Source organism: Dipodomys ordii, unplaced genomic scaffold (genome assembly GCF_000151885.1).
Source record: "Dipodomys ordii isolate 6190 unplaced genomic scaffold, Dord_2.0 Scaffold123, whole genome shotgun sequence".
NCBI lineage: Eukaryota > Metazoa > Chordata > Mammalia > Rodentia > Heteromyidae > Dipodomys > Dipodomys ordii.
Window position 1 is genome coordinate 4,887,877 of NW_012267339.1, and position 18,792 is coordinate 4,906,668.

Sequence of the window (18,792 nt, forward strand, 5' to 3'; positions counted from 1 at the left end):
TTTCTAGTCCAGTGTGTCACTGGCTGATGTCTACTGGCCTAGCTTTAATGAGGGCTCCTTTGCTTTCCTAGACATCCTGAATTGCTGAATGATTCTTCATCTGCCTCCTGGGTACAAAATTATGATCACAAACAACATTCACCTAAAATATTTTAGTACCATATCTGAGTAAACCTAGAAAGCTGATATTGCTAAGCACATTGTATAGCTAAAAGCACAGTGTAAAGATTTGATTGAAACTCATTCAAGCAACTCAGGGCTTGGGTGCTGTCCCTTAACCTTTTACTCAAGGCTGTCACTTTACAAGTTGAGCCACTTTACAACTTGAACTGGATTTTTATTGATTAGTTGGAGATAGGAGCATCACAGACATTTCTGCCTGGGCTGTCTTTGAACCATGATCCTCAGATCTCCACCTCTTAAGTAGCTAGGTTTACAGTTGTGAGCCGCAAAGCCCAGCTCAAATATTACATTTTAATATGTTTTGTGTTTTTCATTTTTGAGACAAGATCTCACTATGTAGCCCAGGCCAGCCTCAAACTTGATATTCTCCTGCCAAAGACTCACAGATACTGCTTTTGCAGGCATGTATCACCTGGCTCAAGACCCTTGGCTCCAATTACAAATTTTAACAGTTCTCTGCTCATAAAATGGCCTTCAGATTAAGCTGAATTCCAATTAAAAAAGAGATTTATCATTGCTTCAAGAACACAGCTTGACATTCTAACTTCTCCTGTGAGAAAATGTCCAAATCTAGCTAATTATAAGGAATTTATTTAGACCCAAAGTCCTCATAAAGAATATAAAGGAAGGGGAAGAGAAGGGAACGGAGAGGAAGGGAGGGGAGAAGGAAATCACAACCAGAATTTGTTAACCACTGCTCCTCTTCATCCTTGATAATTCTAAATTCTAATCTGGAATGTTCAGCTTCTTAAGCCAGGATCAAGCCTACCTCATTTTCAGAAGCTGATCTACACGGGATTGGCATTTCTTCACAAAAGGAAAGTACACAATTCCAATCATCAAGGCAGTTGTGTCTGCAATAAGATGCCATCTCTATTTTGCTCTCGTCTGCCCAGAGCAGAGAGGCTGCATAGATTTTTGCCTCTGCTTGAATTACTCTCTGCCTAGCACCATGGCACCCACGTACAACCTCATGCACGCACAGGACATGTACAAAACCAATTAGAAACTCTTCAGACAGAAAGTTTCAAATTGCAATGTTAACCATGTTCTCTGAAGGGAAATGAATCTTGAGAGTTTAGTGAAAAAAGTTTCCTGAACAGCTGGCATGACATTAATATTGCGTCTGCACTTTTGTTCCCCAGTGTAGGGTTGCCTGAAAGTCTCATAATGCCTGTTTGATTTGGACGCTTGAGACGCAGGACTTTATATCACCAATAAAAGGCAGCTCCTTTGACCTATTTCTCTGCCTCCTTGGATGCTGACTTTTCAGATGCTGATAAACAGAGTAAAATATTCTTGCTTCCCTTCCATGCTGGGAGTGCAACCAAATATTGTTGACCAAGCCAGAGAAACGGTTGGTAGTGGCAGAGGAGAGAACACTTTTTGAATTGTTTATTTGAAATGTATCCATAGTTCCTGCAAGGCTCAAAAAGGAATCATAAAAATGTTGATATGACAGCATTTTGCACAAGTTCCACACAAGTACCAGGATTAACCCAAATACCACATTTTCTCCTTGTTGAAAATATCCATGCCAACTCTAAATAGTTCCAAGTTTTCAAATTGCAGAATCTTTGCTTTTCTTTCCATTTTCTTCTCATTCCCTGCATTCTGTATTATTTGTTCTTGTCTTTGAGTTCAGTAACTCCTGAGTTTTAATCTTATTATTTTTACTTTATTTACTTTATCACACTCTTACTTGGTTTACTTGCTCACAGATGGAACACTACCACTTGAGCCATGTCTCCAGTCCAGCATTTTGCTGATAGAGTATCTCAAACATTTCTGTGCATGCTGGTTTCAAACTTGGATCTTTCAGGTCTCAGCATTCTCCATAGTTGGGATTATAGGCATGAGGTACTGGCACCTGGTTTATCTAACATCATTTTTAATTTTTCCCTGTAGTACTTAGAGCATTCATTTGTGTTTACTATTTAGACATAATTAATGGTTTTGAGGTCATAATAATTATTATTTTTTAATTAGAAGTATATACCATTTTAATATATGCATTATTATAAGGCCCAAGAACATACTACCAAAACAATAGAAAAACAAGCTACTGTGTGCCAGAGGCTCATAACTGTAATACTAGCTACTCAGGAGAGTGAGAGTGGTTTGGAACTAGCTCAGAAAGAAAAGTCCACAAGACTCTATCTCCAAGATAACCAGCAAAAAGCCAGCTTCAAGATGTACCTCAAGTGATGTACTTCAAGAGCACCAACTATAAAAAACAAGCTAATCAAAGGCCTGAGTTCAAGACCCTCCTCAATACCAGTAACAAAACTAGTTTATTAGAACATACTGCATTAAACAATATTTTATATCACACATTATAATATCAAACTAATAGACCACAAAAAGAACAAAAATAAAAAATATTTTACTTGATTATACTAGATCTTTTAGCTCAATTTGAGGTTATAGTTGAGATTATAGAAAGTTTTACCTGAATATTTTGATATTCTCTCTAACTTCTGCACATACATAGAATATATACATAGAAGAGCCAATTTAATTAAAATTCTTATTGTTATTTAAGGGTCCAGGATTTATAGCCGCATTGTGGGGCATCTTCGTTTTCAAGGAAATACAGGTATGTTAAAGAAAATGATTTCCTTTTTCCCCCCAAATATAATCACCCATTTTCTCTGAGAGACAGACAATTTGGGCTGATTTTAGCATCAAAAGGAAATTCATTTTGACTCCAGGAGAACATTATTCTTCGGCTACATAGATAATAAAGAAGAACTCCGCAAAGTGTTCACACATAATTAGGTTGTAGAGTGCTTATGATTAAATCCCATTTTTTAATTTAAGTAATTATATCAATTTATAATTCACTTTCTAATTTACAGAGTACATTTGGAAATTGCCTGACTATGTTCATTCTTTGAACAGTTTAAATATTCATTGAATACTTTTCTGCACTAGTGCTGGTATCTAAGTTAAAGTAAATTAATTGAAAAGTAGGAAAAGCATGCTGAAACCTTCATATGGGATTCAAATGCATACATGTATGTCTGTGTATTCCTGTGTACATTTTTGTGTGACCAAGCAAGGAAGGCTTTACTAGATACTTGTAGAGGTTTCAGTGAGACTGAGTTTTAATAGAGATGAAGCTCACAGTAATTTGACTTCATAAAGTCCTACCTCTGATCAGACAAGGTTAAATTAACCTATTCAAACCCTATTTATTCAATTGCTGAAAGAATGCATATATAGATATACCTATACCTATAAATATATTTAGATATATTAGTGTTTTATATGTTGTGTCATTAATCTTAAAGAACTATTCATAGGAAAGAAGCTCTCATTTGTTAGGAAATGGAAAGACTTGGAAAAACGTATGTTAAGTGAAGGCCCAAAGGATCATAGGTCCCATGGTTTCCCTTATTTGTAATAACTAGTATATATCTGAGACAAACAGAAAAGGTCAGCTAAGATGATGTTAGGCGAAATGAACCCCAAGATAAGGACACAAGTGGTTTTTTTCTTGCTTGCTATTGTTTCTTTCTTTCTTTCTTTTGGTACTAGGGATCAAACCCAGGATGTTGCACTTGCTAGGCAAGCACTTTACCACTGAGCTACTCCTAGTCCTCTTGCTATTGTTTCTAACCTATTTATAAGGTGATTTTTTTTGTTTTTGCTTTGTATGTCCCTCCCCCACGGTATAACCCCTGTTTTCACTGTATTGGATGTTGGTATAATTTGGGGAGGGGAAGAGAAAAAACAAATTGTTTAAATAGGGATACAGGTGGACCCATTACAACAATGAGATGTACAAGACGCTATGTACAACTCTGGTGGGGGTAGGGAGGATGTAGTCATGAAGATGGGAGGGGGGATGTTAGGGGAAAAACAAAGGCAGCAACCATGCTTGATAAGAAATGTACTCATTACCTTATTCGTGTAATTGTAACCTCTCTGTACGGTATTTTCACAATAAAAGCTTATTTTTAAAAAAGAAAAAGAAAGAAGCTCTCCATAAGCAGTGTTCACATCTCCCTCCATCCTGTCTACAGTTTCTGCTCTGGGTTTGTAGCACAAATTTACCTCTAATGTCTGCAGTTTGTTTTTTCAACAATTTATAGACCAGAGTCCTCTCGGAAAGTATGAGGAAAAGAGGAAGAATGAGAGCAGATGGAAGTCACTATGCAGTCAGTGAACGCCTGTGCCACTGGGAGAGCTTGGCATCTCCCGTCCTGGTATTTTCACCCAGTTAGAGTTTCTGTTCCTGGTCTTCCCTCAAAGCAGAACTGGCAGTGGGGCAGTAAGGACAGAAAGCCCCCAAGCCTTTCATGTTTAATGGGCAAGCAGGTCTCCCCAGGCCATCACCCAACATTGCCTAGCTAAAGAAGCCCAGGGTTTGGTAGATGCAGGTTCCTTGGCAGAGTTACCAAGAGAGGGAAGCTACCACTCCTTCCCTGCAGATGTGAAGCACGCAGGATGCATACTGCTCAAAAAGCCATCTCTCCCTCTTCTCCCTTTTCCTCCCAGAGTCCTTGTGTGTCTACTACATGACCAATAAGTAAGGCATTGCTACTTCTTAGTTTAAAGTACTAATACCAGAAATATCCTTTGATTTGATGATTAGAAGACTTAAATGTACCCTGACACAAGGTCCCCAAAATAAGGGATACATGAATCCTACTTTCCTCTGAGCTGTTCAAACTTTGCCTTAAAATATTGGTGTCTATCTGCAAGTGACAGACATTCAGAGGGAAGCAGCCAGGGTGGTGAGTCTGAAATCTTTCCAGGTGACAAATGAGCAGAGCAGCTAAAATATTGATCAAAAAGAGATGCCTCTGGGAATATAAGATAGTTATTTTTCTATGTTTGAGGGTTTATCTTGTGAGAGAGATTAAAATCGATCTATCTGCACTCCTAGCTATAGATCTTATAGGAAATGAAATGTTTCTGCTTAGTGCTGGAAGATATTTCTTTGTTAATCTGAAGATGGATTGGGATCCATTGGGATGCAGTAACCAGCTTCTCCCATTGTGAGCACCACCACCCTCAGACACAGTGTGGAGAGGCAGGCTGCTGTTCCTCATACCTCTTCTGTATTTCTTTCTCACCCTTTAGATCCATCTTCATCTCTCTACCTGTGCTTTGCCATCTTTCCTCTGGAGGTTTGAGGCTACCACCTCCTGCTCAGTCTTCTTGAATTCATTCTGCCCCCTCCAATCCATCCTATGGGGAAAATTAGCCTCTACTGAAAGCCAAGTTGATCTTTTCAGCACATACAGCTGTTGTTTGGACAACTAGAACCCCAAAGCATAGGTAAACCTATAAAACCTCTGAATGCCCAGGCAGGCCCACCGCATTCACCTTCATCTTACCTCTCCTCACTCCAGTCATTCTGCCCTGAACCAGGCTTTGTCCTTCAACAGGGCATTACACATAAAACGCCTATTTGGAACCTCTGCTTGCTGCCCAGTTTCCCTGGGCAATCAGTCTATCCATACTTGTTAGAAGCATAAGTCCCTATGCTCCTAACAAGCTTTATAAGAATCCTGCATATACTCACCAACCATTGTGACTGGTCATCTCTCTCATATCCCAACACTCCCTTCTACAATTTTTTTGTTAATTGCTGTCTCTCTCATTACTCCATATTTGGACTCCTGTGTGTTCACTGATAGGGCCAATTGGTGAGGCTGTAGATTTGTAAGAGAATATGGATGATTTCCAAGCTGGGGGCGGGGTGCAGTAAAAGCACACAGGTGGTTAGAGCAGGTGGTTCCGAAGGTCTCCAGACATCTTAAAAGAATTGCTCTTCTTTTGTGCATTTGAATTTAAGTCAGGTTTTTACATTAGTTACTCTTCTTTATTATTCAGGGTCCACGGAACTACTTATTAATGGCACTTGCATTTTGCATTATCCTGACTGGAGCTCTGTGCACCGCTTTTTCTAAACTCTAACGGACACAGCAGTGGTTCAGAGAATTCTGCTGGATCAGGGAAATTCTGCTGGGAGCAGAGTGAGATCACTCAGGGAATGAATCTCAGCTACTCTTGGCATGGGTAAATGACTACTACCAACAAATGTGATTGGAAACTTATGATGAGCTGTTAATGAAGGCAGGGCTGTGCTGGGTGACTGAAGGAAGGTCTTCATACCTGTGCCATTACCCTTGAGTGGGTTGGGTGTCATACGCTACAAAACTGTGAAATTGTGCCCAAGGAAGCACCTGTGCAAATTTCTAACATGAATGAAGAGGAGCAAAAATGAGGGTAAAACTTATGGAATTAAATTACATAGATGTCTGAATCCTTTGCTAAAAGAAAGTAAATGTCATGGTTGGTAACATTTATGTTACAAAGATCATTTCATTATGTTTAAGCAAATCTTATTTTATTCAGTCAAATAAATGTTTCTCAGCTTTACATCATCCATCTGTTTTAACTCAAAATGCTTTTACTGTCTCCAGATAAAATCCATCTTCAGAAAACCAGTTTTCCATCAGTGAGATTATGCATACAGATAATTCACCTGTATACAAGTAAGACACACATAAGTACATACCTGGACATGTGCAAAATTTGGGGGAAATTCTAGTATCACTAAAGTCAGTTTCAGAACTGTTATTTTTATATTCTTCTATTTTTTGTATTTGTGACTGGCTCCCTGGTATTTAAAGATTTAAGTACCAAGATTCCATCTCATCAGGGACAATGTAAAGAAACCAAAATTTTTTAGTGAAATATCTAAAATAATTTTATCTGGAGTTTTTTCAGCCTTTTTCCTATGTTTGAATCTTTGAACAGGATTTCCCTATATTTGTCCAGACTTTCTATCCTCTTGCCTCAGCCTCTAAGTGCTGGAGGTCTCTGCATGCATCCCAAGCCAGGCCTTTGTTCCTGTTTTGGCTGGTGGTTTCCAGTAGACAGAAGAAAATGATAGACTTGCTTGTCCCTTATGAAAACACAAATAGAAGTACTAGTTTAATGTTCAAGACCAACCATGGCTTCTAAACCCTCAACATAATCAGATCTGTTTAAATGTTCATTCACCCATTCCCAACCAATATTGTCCTGTTTTGCTGTGCAGAAGCAGAATGTGGCTTCACTGTGTGGACTCCAGAGCCAACCTGTACAACTATAAACCCCACCTCTGCTTCCTCTTAATTCCATGGCTTTGGGAAGGTCCTGGGTCTTCAGTAGTACTACACTCCTCCTTTGGAATGGGGCTCATGATAGTACTTAGTTCATGTGGCTACTGTGTGGTTCAGATTAGTTAAAACTGGTAAATATTTGCACCTAGTACTGCTCAAGCAGTATCAAATGGTTAGCTATTATCATTGTGTGATATTTGAGGGCAAAGAATGTTTATAAACTGTGAAATATAAGGACTATCTGCCTTATTCCTCCCACACAGCTACATCTTATTCTTCCATATCACAAATTTCCTGTTTCATCATTGGATTACTAATGCAAATGAATATTTGAATGTAATTAATTTCAACTTGAAATGTCATTTGATAATTTTTAAATAAATTGACATGATACAAAAGCTATTTTTCTTCTTTAAATATATTTTACGATTTTACATCAGATAGCTTTTAGTTGTGATTGAGAATTTATGTGCAAAATTTAGACATGAAGTAAAGAAATTTCAGAAGGAAAATGAATAAAACAAACTACCACCACCAACAAAGTATCATTCCTTATACACAGTTTCTGTGACCAAACAATGCCTGGAGTAAAAACCAAGTCAAAAAGATTTTCCAAATGATCGTCAAACAAACAATTTACTGTAGTTTGTCTAAAGGGACAAATTTTAATCTCCACCACACTTGCTTTCCTTAGGAAATATATGCCTACTTCCCTTGAGGTTCTTTGTCTAGTATAGCCTGATTCTTATGTTTCAGTGTTTCTAACTTGGCTTTCCTCTGTCTCACCTTGTGGGAAATGACCACCTTATTGTACCAAAGTGCTCCATCTTGTGTCCAGACATGGCACTACAATAGGTAGAGGTGCAGCCTAACCAGGTCATTCTGATTGTAGGAACTTCCCAGTGCTATAGGAAAAAAAGAATCCAGAAATGTACTCATTACCTTACTCGTGTAACTGTAACCATTCTGTACAGCATCTTTACAACAAGATAATTTTTTAAAAAATCCTATTAAGTTGTAGCATTAACAGCACAGCATTTCCCTAAAGCTACAAAATCTTTTGTTGTATTGATTTATTTGTATTTGGTGCTGCTAATGACTATACTTATCTACAGTCACACTGAAAGGGCTGAAAAATATTGTGTGATCAGCACAAGGCATATAACACACTTCATGTAGAGGCTGATAATGTTCTTTGAAAACAAATGGAAATAACAGTTGTTACTAAGGGATGGGTAGAGTACCTGCCTAGCAAACAGTCCAAATAAGAGTACCACCAATAATAATAATAATAATAATTTCCAAGTGGAAAGTAGGTGAAGAAGATGGACTGAAGCAAGACAGCTTACCACATAGGTTTTCTTCCCCCAACACTCCTGAGTTTTTGTTTGTTTTATTTTGTTGTGTTTATGCTGGTTCTGGGGCTTGAACTCAAGTCCTCTGTGACACACTTGGATTTTTCACTGAAAGCTGTAGTTCTACCACTTAAGTCACATCTCCACTTATGGCTTTTTGTCGGTTAATTGGAGATAAGAGTATTACAGATTTGTCTTTATGGTCTGGGTTTGAAATTTAATCCTCAGATTTCAGCTTTCTGGGTAGCTAGGAATGCAGGTGTGACTCACTGGTGCCCAGCCTCCCCATCTCCTCACAATTCCCTTTCTCACTCTACCAAACTCTAAGATTATAGACATGCTTCACCATACCTGGCTTTACACGAGTTTACATAGACCTATCTAAAATACACAGTGATTTTTCTTTTCCCTTACCAATGATATATTTTAAACAGTGTTGCTAACTCATTTTTACTTTACATAACCAAAAAATAGTAAATATATCTTTCATTTACAAGATTTTGTTTGTTTAAACTAACTTCACCTTGTGTCCCCATTAGGTTTCCAGAATTTGAAGGCTGTTTCCTGTGGGAAGCTGATGAGAAGTGTTAGAATTTGTAAGAGGTGAGGATAGCCACTTGCCATGGCTCATACCTATAATCCCAGCTACTCAGGAGGCTGAGATTCAAAGGATCCTGTTTGAAGCCAGCTGGGCAGAAAACTCCATCTCCAATTAACCAGCAAAAATCTAGACTGAAGGCATGGTTCAAGTGACAGAACATCAGCCATAAGCAAGAGAGGAGAGAGAGAGAGAGAGAGAGAAACCCTAAGTTTAAGTGTATATACCAGTATACACCCAAAAAAATGAAAGGGAGAAAGGAAGGACGGAAGGAAGGAAGGAAGGAAGGAAGGAAGGAGGGAGGGAGGGAGGAAGGGAAGGAGGGAAAGAAAGAAAGAAAGAAAGAAAGAAAGAAAGAAAGAAAGAAAGAAAGGAAAGAAAGAAAGAAAAGAAAGAAAGAAGAAAGAAAGAAGGAAAGGAAGAAAAGAAAGAAGGAAAGATGGATGCATGTGGGTTTAAGGATAGGAGGGCAAGGGAAGAAATGTACTTTTACCAAAAAAGAAATGTACTCTTTATCTGACTTATGTAACTGTAACCCCTCTGTACATCATCTTTATAATAACAAGAAAAAAGAGAAGAAAGGAAAGGAGGAAAGGGAAGGGAAGATGGACCTAGTAGGTCATGGAGAGTGGGAGGGAAGTCTGGTGAAACCTGTTGGTAATTCTTGCTCAGCTTCTTGGCTTGAGATGTGACTCCTGTTCAAACATGCATTTCACCATTGTCATGTTAGAACTGTCACCATCAACCACTCCACCATGCCATCATCATTATTATCAACCATCTACCAAGAGGTGATACAGCCAAATGATATCCCTTCCTCCATAGCCTTTATATACAGCTTAATCTTTGGACACCCATAGTGGTGAGCTACATAAACCTCTTTTCTTAGTATCAGCCTGTATCAGGAATTTTGTCACCATGTCAGAATGGACTAACAGACTTTCCAAAATTTGTTTCTCGTTGGAATGTTTTGTTTTGTTTTGTTTTGTTTTCCTTTGGTGCTGAGGACTGGACTCAGGTCTTCGCACATGGTAAGCATGCATGCTACCACTGACCTACACCCCAAACCCTACCAGCAATTCTTATGAAACAGGTGCTTATTCATTTACTGAATCACAATAAAGATATTTATTAAGTGCTTTTTTGCATCTGAGGCTAACCATTGAGATACATCAACAAATCTGTTGTGGAACTTAATCAGAAAATCCAAAGATATCAAATTAACTTCTTAGAAGGTTACAGAACAGAGTATTGTGAGGCACTTAAGAAATCTTATGTTTTAAGATAATTCTCAAGATAAGGCTTTAGCCATTAGTTGCTCATGGTAAAACCAAATGGAGTGCAAGAAAGTTTCCTACTCGGATGGCATTTTTTTTAATTGGCACAGATTGTGCTTTGTTAAGTTTAACTTTGTTAAGTTAAGAACAGTTACTTCTAACAAGTTTTTGTTGTCATTTTGTTGTGTTGTTTTAGGCAATAATAGGATTGAACTGAGGGCCTTCTTCTTGCTCTGGCTTGTTTGTTCAGCTGGTTTTCTAATGTTTAAACCACATCTCCAGACCTGCTTTTGCTCGTTATTTTGGGAATGGAGTCTAGAGAAGTTTTCTGACCAGGTTGGCCTCCAACAGTGATCCTCCAGAGCTTAGTCTCCTGAGTAGCTAGAATTAGAGGTATAAGCTACTGACATCCAGCTAATATTTCATTTTCTCCTTTTCACATTTGTTTCTTTATGACCACTTTCTCATTCATAGTATTGATAATTTGGAGAATTTTTTTCTTTTTCTAAACATTTTAACTTAATGTTTACCTATTTTGATGAGCTATTTCATGAGTTAGCTTTAGGTCTTCTTAAGTTTCCTCTACTCTGTTTTTCTCTTTCATTTAATTGATTTATGCTTTCTCTTCTAATTCTTCTGTTTCCACTAGGTTTTTACACATGCTTTTATTTTTCTCTTTTTTTTTTTACTATAAAACTCCAATTACACATAAGTTAAGTCACTTTATTTTTTCATAACTCACTGATTGTGCTTATTTCTTTTTCAGCTAATCTCTTTCTTTCATTTTGGACAGTGTCTGTGGTTCTGTCTTTAGTATCTAAGTACTATTAATAACACTCAGTGTTTTGCACTTTAGACACACTTCTATTTACCACAAGAAGTTTATCTGGGTTATTTTTACATCTCTAATCTCCTCTTGACAGACTGCTTCCTTGAACATATGGAATATGTGTGTATCAGCTGTTTTAATGTCACTGTCTACTAATTCGATCATATCATTTTTTGGGTCAGTAGCTAAAACATTTTTTTCTTTAATAAAGGAGTTCTATGAAAATGCAACTGCTTCTGTGTATGAGAATTTTGTTTGGATGCCAGTTGTAGTTGATTTTATTGTTGAATGCTGTTTATTTTTCTTTCTGAATTTTTTGAGATTTGTACTGGGTCCCAGTATAGTTACTTAGAAACAGTTTGATGGCTTTAATGCTTGCTCTTAAGCTTTATCAGGTGAAATCAGAAAAGCATCCAGTCTGGGCTGAGTTATGTCTCTAGGATGGATTTCCTTGCTAAGTACCTTGGTGCTCAATACCTTTTACATCATGAGTCTATTTTTTTTTGTTGTTTACTTTGGTTGTAGTGAACTCACACTTTTGCAAGCCCTAGTCCATTTGGAAGAATTTTTCCACATGTTTCTTTTCCAGATAGTGTTTACTCAGCCTCTGGCATTTTTCTCCTAGTCATGGCTGACCATAAATCAACTAAAAAGCTTTCTACACCCTACAACCCCAGTCTCTCTCTCTCTCTCTCTCTCTCTCTCTCTCTCTCTCTCTCTCATCAGAAAATAATTAGACACTGTACCAAATGAAGGCTTCCTCAATATATACTGGAGTCTTAATTCTCAATGTCTCTGAATGTGACCTTATTTTGGAATAAAAGTCTTTAGAGATGTAATTAAGGACCTTGAGATGAAATCAGCTAAGATTTAGAGTTGACCATAAACATAATGACTAGTGTCCCTACCAGATAAACAAGAATAAGCTTTGAAACTTAGTGAGGGAGAAGGTTACATGGAGATAAGAGGCAGAGGCTGTTGTTTAAGCCCCACTACTTGCACACACAAAAAAATCTATTTTTCATGAAAGTTCTTCTAAGAGCAACTATGATATATTGACATATACTTTGAGTTTTTTCCTACTCAGATAGACACACTTAAGTGGCAGACTATGAATTTTGTTGTATAATTTATTTTGAAATATTTTTGTCATCAAGTTCACTGAAGATATATTTTCACATCCATCAATATATTTCTACTGGATCACTTACAATTGGATAATTATATAGCCTGGCTACTTGGTCCTACCCCCTTATTTGATTTTGGTTTAGCCATTTATTAGGTTACAATGTCTGTTCTTCCCATACAGACACCATTTTCCATGGGCTTTATCCCCACCCAGTTAGAGCATCTCAGAGGACTCAGCATGTCTTCACTTGCCCTCCATCCTCACCTGTCTTTACCCTTCTTATCCTTCCTAGGAGTTACGAGCATGTGAATATTGTGGTACCTTTCTGATTTACTTCTGTAGTTTCTCCTCACTGATTTAAACACCCAACATGCTACTTTTTATTTTTTAACAAAATAGGCATACAGTAAGTGTTTTATGAAGGAATAAATTCTAAAGGCTTTATTTGATCTTTTTTTATTTCATATCAGAAGAAGCAGCTTGAGAAAGAAAAAGAAAACAAGGTATTACAATTCAAAACCATTCATGCTGCAATCATCTTTTCATACTACCTCACATCAATTAATAAAGCATAGGAAACAGAAAGTATAAAAAGTTTTGATTTATCATTTTATTTATTTACTTATTTATTATCAGTCATAAAAAGGAGTTTCAATTCAATGTGTCATTTTCTGAGTATACTGCATCTTGACTGCATGTTCTCCTTCATCTGACCCAACCCCACCCTAGGACAAGTTTCTCAACCCTCTGTAGTTACCACACAACAAACATTAAACTTGTCATGTACTCCTCAGTTCAAAGAACATTTCATATAAAAAAGAACATTTTATGATTAGCATTTTAAAAAACAGATTAAAGCTGGGTGCTGGTGGCTCACACCTGTAATCCTAGCTACTCTGAGGATCGCGGTTCAAAGCCAGCCCGGGCAGGAGAGACCGTGAGACTCCTATCTCCAATAAACCACCAGAAAACTGGAAGTGGTGCTGTAGCTCAAGCGGTAGAGCGCTCGCCTTGAGTTGAAGAGCTGAGGGACAGCACCCAGGCCCAGAGTTCAAGCCCCACCACCGACAAAAAAAAAAAAAGATTAAATTGCCTATATATTTTATTTTAAGTCTCAAAGAGTACATTAGTAAAATCAACTTCTATTGGTTTTTTTATGAAATTATCTGAGACCATGTGAAAACTAAATAACTAGGGAAAATATATCTCCGTGTAGAATATAATTTTATCCCCATAAGTAAGTCAATATTTTAAGAAAACTTGAACTTAAAAATCCCAAATCTCTTAAGGCCTTAATGAATTATACAATGTGTATGTGAATAAAAATTAAAAGTACAGTAACATGGCTATATATAATAACCACAAAAAATGGGCCATGGATCTTAGATTAAGCTTCTAAATCTTTTAATGTGCTGATTACATACACTTCTGTGTTTCTAAAGCTTCACATTTTAATAAGTATGACAAAAATGGCATTGAAAAACGTGTTGTCTACTTTCTTAAAATTTAAGTAATATAATAAATCCAGGAAAATATTCTTTTCCTATTTTATTTGTATAATTGAATACCAAAATCCAGAATTCATATATAAATATCATCCAATGCAGTGTGAGGCTTAGGGATACCATCATTGTTTAGAAAATTACTTTTATTCCTTCAGTTCTATTATTCACATCCCTGATATAATAACACTTATTGAGCTTTTTTCCTTAAGAATTAGGATTTAAAAATCAGAAATTAGTCTTAAAAATTAGGACTTTTACAAAGGAGAATCACTAAGCTTTAATAACTAGAGAAAATAGCATCAGATAAATTGGTTAACATAAGATGTCTGATTGTTTGCCTATAGTTTCTAATGTGTCTACATACTCATTTAATTCATTTGTGAAAATATTTTTTCAAACTGGCCATCTGAGGGCAGTATAGGCTTAATTCTGAGAGTGATAGTCTCAAAATGGAAACTCCTGTTTAGATCTCTATTCTTGAGTCTCTCTTTTGCCCTCCCTCTTTCTCTTCTTCCTTCCCTCTCTCTCTTCTTCCTCTTTTTCCTTCTCTCCATCTTCCTCCTCTTCTTATTCTTCTACTCCTCTGTCTCTCACGCTCTCAATTTTCCTGTGAATCTACATACCATGATCATTTTATTTTATTTTCATTTTATTTTATTTTATTCTATTTGCAGATATTTACAACTAAGTTGGGGAAGGGAGTAAATGCCTTATTTTTCAAACATTATCAATATAACTAAGTTACGGTTTTCATTACCTTTTTACTTATTTTATTGCTTGGATTTTATCATTTAAGTTCCTAGAAGTTAGAGACATCACAAACTAAATTCATTTTTAGAGTTATTTAAGCAGAAGAAGATGTTCTTATCCCAGAATAATCAGGACATGATGGACTTCTCAGAATTCAGGCCACAACATAAGTGAGTGTTGCTTAAAAAATGTGGAGCTAGAAGCCACATTCTTCTCCCACCCCGTGACAAAGACATCATTACTAAATCACTACGGGGGATTGAAGTCAGGTTTCTCTAAGATCTAGTAATAATTCTTTGGCTTAATTGGCTTTTAAGGTCACAGAGACCTGGGACTATTTGCCCTGTCATTTTTGAAGACCTCTTTGCAAACAAGAGGCTGCAATGTTTCCCCAGCAGCCTTATTAAGTCAATCACATGCTGTAATTCAAGAAATATGGAATTTGGGGAATGTTACTATCACTGGCTGAATGGATTGCAGGAGATATATCCTCAGTCCCCTTTTCCTGAGTACAGAATAATGTTTGGTGACAGTCAAAGCTTGATATCAATGGGTAGCAAATAAGCCTGAATAATGTTTATTTCAGCTTTGAACACAAAGTGGAAAATTACCAAGATGTAAGTCCTACTAAAATAAGAAGATTGGATTTGTCAATACTTAATTCGTAAGCTGAGACATTTCCCAGAATTACCTGCATTTACATACCAAGAGTCATTTAGGACCTGGTGTTTCTCTTTGAAGATCTCATATCTGAAACTGTAAATTATGCCACATACATATTATCTTGGCAACAAAGCCATTGACTTTAATATGATAATGGAACATATTTCTTTCACGGGTTAAAAAAGAAAATTAATCTCACAATGTATTTCTGTAGATCTATATGTGTTGAATGGGGGAAAGACATGGATGTGAGGTGACTTGTTACGGCCATTGCAACAACTCAAAATGCCTAATCATTTAGAATTAACTTCACCTCATGCTTTATGAGGTGCCTGAAAAAAATATGTTTCAAGATCAAAGGTGAAATCAAATCAAAAGAAGAAATCAAGGGAAGACAATATACTTTTCATAGGCTTTGTGTAGTTTTCAGGGTTCCATGGCCCCATCTGTCTGGCTCAATACTCATTCAGGCAAGCATTCCACAAAAGGCTCAGCATAATACGCCATGACCCAAATGGCTTATTAGGCAATTGCTTGCCCATGAAACAGAGAAACACATCCACTAAAGCTGCTTTTGCACAGTGGTTAGTATTCAGAACTTCAATAACTAAATGTTAGTGGCTCATATCTGCAATCCTAGCTACTCAAGAGGCTGCGATTTGAGGATTGAGGAATGCCACGGCCGGCGGGGTCGGTCAACAAGGGCTCGAAGAAGAACTGACCTGAATGAGAGACAAACCAGACACGAGGAAGGAGACCAAGACAGGGTTCTGATCAAGGTCTCAAGCTTTATTTTTTACAAGGCAGTATATATAGCACGCTGAGCAGGGTAATTAACATCAGTAGGTCCATAGGGTTGCTAGGCACCAAAACCACAAAACATATCTTGCAAAAGGTCATAGGTGGGGAATCTCCAGAAGGCACCACCAATGTTGTCAAACAGGATTTCGGTAGGCCCCAAGGCTTAACGGCTCTTATCAAAAGTAGTGGTGCCAAGCAATGTTGCCAAACAGGATAGCGATAGGTTCCAAGGCTTAACAGCTCTTATCGAAGATGATAGCTGTATTTTTCTTAGCAAACAGCACTTGGTTCCTAGCAGAGGAAGAACAGAAAAGTTTCTAAGACTCTTTTTTTTGTCCCTGAGCTCTTCAGCTCAAGGCAAGCATTCTACCACTTGAGCCACAGCACCACTTCTGGTTTTCTGGTGGTTTATTGGAGGTAAGAGTCTCATGGACTTTCCTACCTGGGCTGGCTTTGAACTGTGATTCTCAGATCTCAGCTTCCTGAGTAACTAGGATTACAGGCATAAGCCACTGGCGCCTGGCTTTTCTTTTCTTTTCTCTTGCTGGCCCAGGGGCTTGAACTTAGGGCTTTAGTGCTGTCCATGAGCTTCTTTGTGCTCCAGGCTACTGCTCTATTACTTGAGCCACAGAACCACTTATGGCATTTTCTGAATAGTTTTTATTAGAGATCAGAGTCTCACAGAATTTCCTATAGGAGCTGGCTTGTAATTTTCAGATGTCAGCCTCCTGACTAGTTAGGATTATAAGTGTGAGCAATCAGTGCCCAATTTATGGGACTTTTATCTCTAGTGAACCAGCAAAAAGCCAGAAATGCAGGTGTGACTCAAGTGGTAGAGTACCAACCTTGGGCAAAAAAGCCAAGAACACAAGGCCCTAGAAGGGATTTTTCATGTTTCCTATGGTATCTGTAATGTAAAATTAGGTTTCTGTCTATGTTAAAATAATGACAGAACTATAATAAAATATAAACAAAAACAGCACTCTTAATTTCTCAAGCTCTATCTGTCTTACACACACACACACACACACACACACACATCTGGAGATAGTTTACAGTACTCTGTTACTAAAGTAAAAGCAGAATATAACACTAATGTCTTTGCAATTATGTTATGCACTTATACAGATCTGTTTACAAGGTATATTCCTTGAAGTAGTATTGTACCATGAGATATATTTGCATTTGAAGTTTTGATAATTGTTACAAAAAGCTGAAACTAAATTTTACCCCGAGTGATGATAGGGTCTCCACACACTTTCCAAATTAACTTCCAGTGTGACTTGAGTAAAATGGCCTCTACATGTCCAAGTGAGCAGCATTGGTTGAGTCTGTGTGGCCTAGTGAGCAGCATTGATTGAGTCTGTGTATCTACTAGCTCTTCAGTTTCTTTTCTTTGTAACTTCCTATTTTATCCTAAACATTTTTTTTCTAGGAAATTTAGAACTTTAAATTTGTGATTTGTCACATCTTTTTTATATTACAAATAATTCCTTCCTTTACTAATAGTGTAATTTTTAATAAACATGCATCCCAGCTTATTTTTAATTTTTGATGCTAGTTACCATACATCTAAATCCTAAATAATATAAAATAACAAATGATCCTTTATAACAGATGAGCTTTAGACACATTTTCAAGATACCTTTAAGATCTCTACTGCATTTTCTAGTGCTTTTTATTGTCATGTTTTATACTGAAATGCTTTATTCATATACAGTCAGTTTTATACTAAGAAATGATCATGCCTGTAATCCTAGCTACTCAAGAAGCTGAGATCTGAGGATGGCAATTCAAAGCCAGCCTGGGCAGGAAAAATCTGTGAGACTCTTATCTCCAATAAACCACCAGAAAACTGGAAGTAGCACTGTGGCTCAAGTGGTAGAGTGCTTGCCTTGAGCTGAAGACTTGAGGAACAGCTCCCAAGCCCAGAGCTCAAGCCACATGACCGACAAAAAAGGAAAAGAAAAAAAGAAAAAGAAAAAGAAAAAGAAATGAACATTCACCTACACTATTTTTATTCAAACTCTGGATCAGTTAATTGTGGACTATTGGTAGAATAATTCTTTTTCTCTAAGGATTCTGAAAGGTCTTTCTTCTTTTAGTAAAAACAATGTAAAACAGTTTTACTGCAATAATACAACTTAAAACTTACATGAAGAGCCAACCATCTTGGTTGGAGAAAAAGAATTATTCTACCAATGCTATAGCTAAGATATGGAACCAACCTAGATGCCCCTCAGTAGATGAATGGATCAAGAAAATGTGGTATATATACACAATGGAATTCTTTTTTTTAATTTATTTTTTATTGTGAAAATACTGTACAGAGGGGTTACAAATACATGGGCAAGATAATGAGTACATTTCTTATCAAGCATTGTAGCCTCCTCCTTTGTTTCCCCTTCCTATCCCTTCCCAGCCTCCCCCCAGCCCACCACCCAATCCTCCCCCCCCAAGTGGTAAAGTTCTTTTTTTTGTTTTATTTTTGTGAACATACTGTACAGAGGGGTTACAATTACATGGGCAAGATAATGAGTACATTTCTTATCAAGCATTGCAGCCTCCTCCTTTG

At 37.2% G+C, this 18,792-nt stretch overlaps 1 protein-coding gene across 4 annotated transcripts in view; it reads left to right on the plus strand.

Annotated features, from left to right (window-relative positions):
• Tmem144 (transmembrane protein 144) overlaps nt 1-12,991 on the plus strand; it is a 44,646-nt gene extending 31,655 nt beyond the window's left edge. For 3 of the 4 annotated variants that reach the window (XM_013029805.1, XM_013029808.1, XM_013029806.1), the window contains 2 exons: nt 2,729-2,782; nt 6,034-6,587. In XM_013029805.1, coding sequence (XP_012885259.1) covers nt 2,729-2,782; nt 6,034-6,117 — 138 coding nt within the window. In that variant the 3' untranslated portion in view covers nt 6,118-6,587. Of the gene's footprint in view, nt 1-2,728; nt 2,783-6,033; nt 6,588-9,204; nt 9,269-12,968 lie in introns of those variants that run through there. The other variant, XM_013029807.1, reaches the window with a different exon arrangement.
• Nucleotides 12,992-18,792: the final 5,801 nt, after the last annotated feature.